The sequence below is a fragment of the Archocentrus centrarchus genome, chromosome 11 (genome assembly GCF_007364275.1).
Source record: "Archocentrus centrarchus isolate MPI-CPG fArcCen1 chromosome 11, fArcCen1, whole genome shotgun sequence".
Taxonomy (NCBI): Eukaryota; Metazoa; Chordata; class Actinopteri; order Cichliformes; family Cichlidae; genus Archocentrus; species Archocentrus centrarchus.
Window position 1 is genome coordinate 33,436,691 of NC_044356.1, and position 9,383 is coordinate 33,446,073.

A 9,383-nucleotide genomic window follows, 5' to 3' on the forward strand; every position below is an offset into this window, starting at 1 on the left:
TGATTAACACATCACTGTAACTTTGTCACATTCACTGATGACCTCTGACCCACTTATTGATCAGTAAGCTACAGAACATTTGTTTGAAAAAGCTTTATTTAAGGAACAGGCTTCATATGAGATTACACAAAGTTCCTTTTTTTCCAAAATGAAATACAGGTGTGTTTCTACACAGAATCACACACCTGTGTGCACCTGAGTGTACACGTGGGTGCCTGAGTGGTCTTTTAAAACTATTTTTCCTTATTTGTTTTCTAAATTGTTTTAAATGTATTCAGTTTAACTAACCTGCTTTTTAATTGCTTGCTTTGCAGTACTTTGGTCCAGGTCTGCATCAAATAAAATGTGTAAATTTTTTTTAAACTAAAAAAATGTAGCTAGATTTAGACGTTTTCAATAGAGTAAAACATTTGATTTTTCTTGAGCAGGAGCTGGTAGCCACCGTAACAGCGAGCTCGTTGTAGCAGTCCTGAAGGAGTCTTTATAAGATATTATAAGATTTGGGCCGCCGCTGTGTCAGGGAGTGAATAGTGAGTGTTGGTCATCAGCAGCCATGACTCCACCCACCTGGAGCCAGTTTGGACTCGGACTACCACACGGGTAATAGCCTGCCTGAGAATTTTCTCTCACTGACTGGACTTCTGTTCTGCTCTTAAAACACTGGATGTTTCAGGACTCAAAGCAGCTCTGAAAATAGTGACTACAGACTACACTTAATGTTTAGTCATTTCAGGTGACATAATAATAATAATAATACAACCTCATCACTCTTGAGGCTTGAGAAAGTGGGGGTGTTTGTAGATAGTGAGGATGGTCTCAGCTCCTTTTATGACAGTCATGTGCAGCTCTGATCTACTGGCTGCTCCTACATGGAGAAACTCCTCCTGTCCTGTCTCTGGTCAAATGATGGTGAGATCCACACGCCTTAAAGGTGTCATATCAATGAGAAAAGACAACCCCAACTCCAAAAATGTTGGGAAGCTTAATAAAATATAATTAAAAACAGAATTATTTACAAATTTCATAAACCCATATTTCCACAGTAGAGTACAGACATTATTCTTTGTACACTGCTCAAAAAAATTAAAGAAACACTTTGAAAATGCATCATGTCTCAGTGGGAAACAATCATGCTGGATATCTATACTTATATGGACTGGTTAATGTGTTAGGAACAAAAGGATGCCACATCGTTTGATGGAAAGGAAAATTTTCAACCTACAGAGGGCTGAATTCAAAGATAGAAAAATGATGCAGAAGGTTAGATAGTAGCCAAAAACCCACCAAAGGCAGACTGCAGGTGTACAACAGGAGGAGTGACACACCCTGGAAGTGTCAGGCCTGTTATGGGCCCCTCTGTCTTGTGGTGGACAGGAAATGTTTGTGGGGTGGCACACATAAGCTGTGTGGTATCTTACTGTGACACCTGATTGTTCTGTAAATAAACCTGAGGCATAGCCTGCATTTTAATGTAAATAGTTGTATATAACTTTGTTGTTTGTGAAGTACATACATTTTTGAAATATAAAATTTGTATTTTAAGTTATTAAAATTGGGCAGCACAGTGGTGTGGTGGTTAGTACTGCTGCCTCACAGTTTGAATACCATCTGGGTTCGATTCCACCTTGGCCCAGGCCTCTCTCTCTGTGTGGAGCTTGCATGTTCTCCCCGTGCTGTGTGGGTTTCCTCCCACAGTCCAAAGACATGCACTTACTGGAGTTAGGTTAATTGGCTACTCTAAATTGCCCATAGGTATGAATGTGAGTGTGATTGGTTGTCTGTCTCTCTGTGTTGGCCCTGCAATAGGCTGGCAACCTGTACAGGGTGTACCCTGCCTCTCGCCCTATGTCAGCTGGGATAGGCTCCAGTGCCCCCCCGTGACCCTGCACAGGATAAGCAGAAGAGAATGGATGGATGGATGGAAGTTATTAAAATTGCTTGTTTAACATGATTGTGGTTGTCACAGTAAAAAATCTAACTTTCTTCTACTCAGATTTTATATTTTTTTGTGTGTGATTTTAGGTCCAATGCATTAATATAGTAGGTCAAAATGAAAAAAACTGCACAATCACATGTGAGCTTGTGCTAAAAAAAAAAATGATACCAAACAAGACAAGGTAAAGTTTTCAAGTCAAATCTAAAAGGTAAAAAAATCAAAAGTAGTCAAAAACAGCCAATCATACCCTAGACTCTACAGAGTTAACATTTTATTTATATTTTATATTAATCTAACTCTGCAAAATAAAGTTTCTAAAGCCTTGAAATAAATATGGTGTAGTACACCCCCGCTTAGAGTCATTCCTGTGTCATAGGGGTGTAGAATTATGTAGGGACAGTAGGGACGTGGCCCTACTGATATCCAATGATGGCTGTCACTACCAATATTTCTGACTGACATATCAGACTCTGTGCTCCGCAGCTGTAATTAGCACTGCACCGACAGCCTTCAGCAAGCTGCCATTGTATCAAACCAAGTTAACAGTTCTGCATATTTTATAGCTTTTGTAGCTTTACTGTTGAGTTTCACTGTGTAAAACAAACAGCGGTGGATAGGAGCAGCTACAATGTTCACTTTTCTTCACATTGGCACCTGCTGAACACGTGGATTGATGGATTCCCACCAGCTGTTTCCAAGTAAAGTTTGTGATGGTGATTACAGTGACAAGAGCTACTATTTTAGACACTAGAAAAACATTTTCTTTCACTCCACCTGAGCTCTCCGTCTTTGTAATGGCTCCACCTCTTCATATGTCACCATGAGTGCATAGAAAGACTCTGGTGCCATGTGCTACAGCATCATCTTCACTGCTACTGCTATCAGTCTTTTTGTTGGGGCCTACACGAGCTTAATGTTGTAAAACTTTTTATGCACACGTACGTTTCTATTGCAGGTCTAGTTTTAGACACAAATGTGGATGAAACGCTTGCACTTGCATGCTGACAACTAAGCACTACAGATTTGATTTAACTGAAGCAAAACAAATTGTGCTGAGGATTTTTTTATAATTAAGTTATTCGAGTTACTCATTGAATCGCTGCAGCCCTACCTGTTTGCCAGAATCACTTTAATCCACTGGGGTCTGGGGTAAATTTGCCATTTTTGACTACTTTTGATTTTACCTTTATAGCTCACTTTAAAAACTGTTTACCTTGCCTCGTTTGGCATTATTTTCAGCACAATCTCATGTGTGACTATGCAGTTATTCTTTCATTTTGACATACTGTATTAACATATTGGACCTAAAATCACACAAAAACATAAAAACCAAGTAGAAAAAAACTACTATAAACTATTTTTACAACTTAAAAAACAAATATGTTTTAAATGCTTAAATCTTGTGTACAAATATAGCAAACAAAGTTATATAGAACTATTTACATTAAAATGGAGGCAATGCCTCAGCCGTTTGTGTACAGCTACTTACAGAATAATCAGGTGTCACAATAAGATGCCACATAAATTATTTGTGCCACTCCAAAAAACACTTCCTGTCCACCGCAAGACTGAGGGGCCCATCACAGGCAAAAACTTTCCATCGATATTGTCTTTCACCACCTTTTCACCCACTCCTCAGCAACCAAATTTCACATGTTGCCATATAATTTTCTGATGATGTAAATTTTGTTTTTTTTTTATCGCAAGCGCTACCTGCTACCGAAGATCTGTTTCTTCCTGCATGAAACATGCATCGAACGTGAGGACAATATACAGGAAAAAGCATGGCATAAATTAATTCAATTTTATTTGTATAGCGCCAAATCACAAGTTGCCTCAAGGCACTTTATATTGTAAAGACCCTACAATAATAGGATTTTTACCTATTATTGTATAACTTTACCAGTTATGATCAGGGTTGATCATAACTCTGCTTTTACTTGACCTATCAACACAATTTAAAAACTGGTATGTACTTTGAAGTCTGCACTTTTGGCTCATGTTGAAAGAAGACTCAGCAAGTCAGCATCCTGCTGCTATGCCATTTTAAGTTGCTGATGTCATTTGGATGCGCCGGCACATCCGTCAACCCCAGAGGGTTAAGGCTGACCAAAAGTTTTGTTCCATGGCCTCACAACTCCAACACCCAACACTGCTTCACAGCTGACAACACAGCCACACACCAATTGGCTCACCAATACCTGTTAGGATAACAGCTCCCTTCACCTCTGGTAACCACCATTAGGTACTGGGGGCTGCTGTCATGACAGGGCCGAGGCACCTTACTGCTGCAGCTACATACTACTGCTTCAGCAGTCTACTAAGCTTTTCCCACCAAATCAAAAAAAAAAAAAAAAGCAGTTCATGTTTCTGCTCAAATTGTACAAAAGAAAATGCTCTAATAAAATTGACAAGAGTGGTGTTGCAGTTATTCTTTATTCATCAAATACATTCAATCAGAGACCAGTTTGTTCTGATAGCTTGAATATGTCACTGTTCATTGTCCACAATTGTGATGAGAAACATAAAATTTTTAAATTATCATGTGAAGCCAGAATAAACACAACTCCAGCAAAACTAATAAATATAGATTTAAAGTTTCACCACATCAGCTCAAACTACAGAATCCAAAATCTAAAACTTCCAAGATCAAATTTGGTGGATTTCTCTTAAAATCCACCAGAAGCCACAGTGTGACCTTTTAAAAATGGAAGTCTGGCTGGGGCACCTGGGTGGCTTAGTGGTGAAGCCGGAGACCACATACACACGCCGCGTTGTCCATCACTCAGAGCTACTTTTAGGAAGAGAAGTTGGGTACACAAGCACTACCAATCCGGTGCTAAGAGGGCGAGGCATCAGAATTTGGTTTCTGGATGGTCTACGGTTTGCAGCACGACAGACACGCTGATGGTCTTGCATGTGATGTTTTCGAGTAAATGTTTTGTGACAGAAGTTGCAGCTGAAACTTTTCTCACCGGTGTGGATCTTCATGTGAGTCTTCAGGTTCGTCTTACGGCTAAAAGTTTTAGTGCACTCAGGGCAGCTGTAGGGTTTCTCTCCCGTGTGAATACTCAGGTGCTGTTTCAGACTCCCGCTGTGTGTGAATGTTTTACCACAAAATGGACAGCCGAATGGTTTCTCTCCTGTGTGAGTCCTCAGGTGGTTCATTAGAGTTGTCTTGTCTTTAAAGCCTCTGCCACACTCAGAGCAGCTGAACGGTTTCTTTTCTGTGTGAATCCCCACATGTCTGTGCAGGTTTCCACTGTCAACAAATCTTTTCCCACACTGAGAGCAGCTAAAGGGTTTCTCTCCAGTGTGGGTTCTCAGGTGTCGGTTCAGATTTCTGCGATGACCAAATTTTCTCCCACACACAAAGCAGTTGAACGGTTTCTCAACGTCGTCATATGACGTCTGAGGCTGTGCAGGTTCACTGCTCTGCTCACAGTCAGCATCACTGACATCTGTGCCTGAAGAGTCTAAAGTCTTTTCATCAGGCTGCATGTCTGGATCAGGTTCTGACAATCCAACGGAATCCCCAATCTCTTCGGTCTGGCTGTGATGAAGCTGTGAAAATCCAGATTTCTCTTCATCTCCTTCACTCTTCACAGAGACAGGACTAAAGGTGAACTGGTTGATATCAACTTCCTCCTGTTCCTCTTTAATGCCTGGGTCCTCCCGGTCCATACTGAACCTCCATTCTTGCGCTTCTTCTTCACCAACTATCACTTTTCGGACACCTGGAGGTAAACCTGAAACACAGAGATTGATATTGGGCACATTTTGTCTTGAAACCAGAAATTTTTTCATATATTGAAAATATTTATTGCGGGTTATTGGAATTGGACTCTGTGGAGTTGTAATAAAGAGCTGATGAACATTTCTTTATACTCTCCTCCAAAAGTACTGGAATAGTGAGGCTAATCTCTTTATTTTTTGCTGTAGACTAAAAACATTTGGGTTTGACATTAAAAGATGAATAAGAGACAAAAGATCAACATCTCAGCTTTTATTTCCAAGTATTTTCTTCTGGATCTGATACACAGCTCAGAAGGTAGCACCTTTTGTCTGAAGCCACCCATTTTTCTTGTGAGCAAAAGTATTGGAACAGGCACGTTTTGTTGCCCAGTTGTGTTCTGTTACATTGATTATTCAAACAATAAAGAGTGCTGAATGTCTACACTCAGTTTCAGATTTGGGTTTTGCCTGTACAGACTGTGCACGGGTAAATAAAGAGTAGAGCCTCCATTTTAATCCAATGGATGGAGGATCGCAGGTGTCAGTGTGGAGCATGACGAGTCACTTTAATAAGCCTGATCCACTCTGTCATCATCAAAGACAGAATAAAAGTTTGTTATTAAATATATAATTTCTTTTATAATTTTTACTGTCATCATTTCCATAATTTGAATCTTCATCAGATGAAGCTGAATCCTAATTTCACATTTGATTTATAAAATCTAATAATTCAGCCTGACGGACAAACTGCAGGAGACAGAAATTGAAAATAAAAATGTGGAGAAACAGCTCAGACTGAGTTTACTGACCAACCTGTGTGTTAGTGACTGAGACAGCAGCAGACCCTGGGGCAGAGCTGTCATTAGGTCAGTTTTTATTTAATAAAAACTGTTTTGCTGCAGTTTATGACAATTTGTTTAAATAATTATTCAGTTAAAAATGGAATCTATTGGTGGAATAGCAGCCTCACTTAATTAATTTTTTTAAATTGAGAATTTCGTTATTTCTGCCATTACTGCTTAAAAATTATTTACAGAAAATCTGCTGTAATGTTTCTGTTTTAAGCATTTCTAATCCAATCTAAGATCAGCTTCACTTATAAATGACAGCCACAGCAGAGATGTTTCACTGAGTTACTGGGGTGGCTGTAGCTCAGTAGGTAGAGCAGGTCACCTACTGATCGGAAGGTCAGGGGTTCGATTCCTGGCTACTCCAGGCTACATGCCAATGTATCCTTGGGCAAGGTACTTAACCCAAGTTGCTCTCCGACGCAACCGTCGGACTATGAATGTGTGTGAATGTTAGATAATTAAAGCACTTAGCTTAGTTAATATGGAAGTGCTTGTGTGCGTGGGTAAATGTAAAAAAACGTGTTGTATAAGCGCTTTGAGTGCTCTGACTGAGTAGAAAAGCGCTATATAAGAACTAGTCCATTTACCATTTACTCTCACAGGTCCGAGTTCAGTCATAGTTTCATATTAAGCTGGAAACATTCAGGGCAGCTTTCCAAGTCTGTAATGAATGTAAAGGCAAAAAATCAATAAAGGCAAAAAAGATTATAATGAATGTCTCAGCTTTATAGGTTTTTAATATTCCAGTACAGTTTTGGGAGGATGAGCCTTTTTAATTATAGAGTGCAGATCATGTCGGGAAAATGAATCCATTATGTACAGGCAGGATGAGATGGAAAATGGCTGGAGCCTAAATTGGATCTGGATCTGGTCAGAACCCGTGATCCTGATTCGTTTGGATCCTCCTGCTGTGCAGGTGCAGGTGGACTCTGACACGGTTTGCGGATCTGTTATAGAGCCTATGATCACCGATTTAGGTGATTTTCAGTGGAAAATATGTCAGGATTCATGCTCTGAATTTCAGACACCAGAACTTTCAAAATGCTGACATTTAAGTCACTTTAAATCCATTTAGTTCAATTTTCAAGTCTTAGAATCACTTCAGTTCATCTCTAACATTCACATCTTCTCCAAGTTCCAGATATTTTTTCCATCAGTGAGCTTTTACAACACAATCAATGATCAATCATTGATTAGTGTGTTACCCCGGTAACTGACTCAGTGTTGGAGTTAGCTCTCTTTCTGGAACTGAAAAACTGAGTTTCCCTCATTTTAGGGTTAACAAACCCAGAGTTGTTAGCTAAACCTGCTTCCTGGAATAGGCCTCAGATATGATCAGCTATGAGGATTACCTCAGCATCATCCTGAGTCAGAAAAAACACCAGCTTATTACAAACGTTAGTACTAATCCAGAATGAATTTTCAGGACACAGACTGTCTGCAGTTGCTTTTAAAAAGTCACTTTTTTCAGTTTTTAAAGTTTCAGCCTCATCATGACACATTCACATCATCTCCAAGATCCAACTGCTATCAACAGTTTTCCATCAGTGTGACTGATGATTGATTATTGATCAGTGTGTTCAGTGTCAAAAGGTTTATATCAGTTTGATCAAACAGTGATCGTACACTTTCTGTACAATCTGACAGCTGCTTTACTGTCCACAGAGTTACAAAGATGGAGACTAGAGATTTGATTCTAAGCTGCTAATAAATCATGTCTCTGTCCTTAGACTAACAGCTGACTGATTATAACAGCACTCACGATAAATACAAAAAATAGTGAACTGATGTCTATGTGGGATTTCAGTGTCGTAAATCTTCTGAGGATGAACTGACAGCAACTTTATGAATGAGGAAATGAATCTGAACATCAGTCAGCTGGTTCAGGTGCAGAAGCAGCAGGGGTGGAGTCAGACAGTAAGCAGGTTCAGACCACAGAGTCTGTTATCATGATAACTCACGTCGGAGGTGACGTACAATGAAGGAAAACAGAAGCTGCAGTTAGCAAGATGCTAACGTTAGCTTAGCATCAGCAGTGAGCCTGTTTCCAGCAGCAGGAAGTAAACTAACCTTCTCTTCTCGGCTCCATTTCCGCTGCTAAATCCGCATCCGTCGGATCGCAGTGTCGATTCGCCTCTGCTTCGTCCACAGAACCGGACTGTGGAGCACTTTCTAGATCCTGCTGCAGTTCAAACTGCTAACCCAGCTCAGCGTCAAGTTCGCTGAAGTGACTGCTACTTCCGAGACACGTTCCAAAAATAAAACTACAGCAGCGCAAAAGAACAAAACTTAATTTCCGGTGTAATCAAAATAAAAGGTTTTAGTTTAGAGGTTTTTTCCTACAACCAAAGTACTTTTACTAGGGCGAGATGATAAGATAATAAAGGTAATTATTTCTCATTCGGAAAAAAAAAATCCCTGTGGATTAATTGTGTATTTCTGATTCTGCCACTGAACTAACTTTTCCTTGATAGAAATATGACACATGGTCCATATTAAGTTGGTAGGAGTCATTCCATCCATGCTTTGACAGACAACACAAAAGGTCAGTCATACAGACAACTGCACCACACTGAACCGATCGAGTCAGTGGACTAGAATTAAGCTGTGTCCAAATTCATGGGCTGCATCCTTCAAAGGCTGCATTTGTAGACCCATTACATCCCAGTGAGGCGACAAAAGCTGTCCAAGTTCAGACTCCTCAAAATGCGGCCAACAAATGTGTCCTTTTGACCAGATTGTTTAACACAATCTTAGAGAGTGAGAGGATGCCTGAGGAATGGAGAAGTGTACTGGGACTGATCTTGAAGAACAAGGGTGATGTGCAGAGCTGTAGTAACAACAGAGGACTAAAGCTGATA

General features: G+C 40.0%; 1 protein-coding gene across 2 annotated transcripts; it reads right to left on the reverse strand.

The window, feature by feature from the left end:
* Window positions 1-4,380: 4,380 nt before the first annotated feature.
* On the reverse strand, window positions 4,381-8,756 carry LOC115788786 (gastrula zinc finger protein XlCGF7.1-like). Of its 2 annotated transcripts, XM_030741974.1 has the most exons (3): window positions 8,593-8,755; window positions 7,110-7,183; window positions 4,381-5,685 (listed from the first exon to the last, which is right to left on the reverse strand). In XM_030741974.1, the coding sequence occupies exons 2-3, from the start codon at window positions 7,138-7,140 to the stop codon at window positions 4,718-4,720; spliced, it is 999 nt and encodes a 332-aa protein (XP_030597834.1). In that variant the 5' UTR covers window positions 7,141-7,183; window positions 8,593-8,755; the 3' UTR covers window positions 4,381-4,717. The 2 variants fall into 2 exon arrangements, with proteins under 2 accessions (XP_030597834.1, XP_030597835.1); XM_030741975.1 differs by lacking the exon at window positions 7,110-7,183 and having other exon boundaries at window positions 8,593-8,756.
* Between the last annotated feature and the right edge of the window lie 627 nt (window positions 8,757-9,383).

Excerpts from the sequence above, each read along its gene's own strand:
- LOC115788786 (XM_030741974.1), bottom strand. The coding sequence starts at position 7,140 with ATGACTGAACTCGGACCTGTGAGAGTAAATG. Across the intron at positions 5,686-7,109 it reads CGGACCTGTGAGAGTAAATG|GTTTACCTCCAGGTGTCCGA; the intron begins GTAAATGGACTA and ends TCTGTGTTTCAG.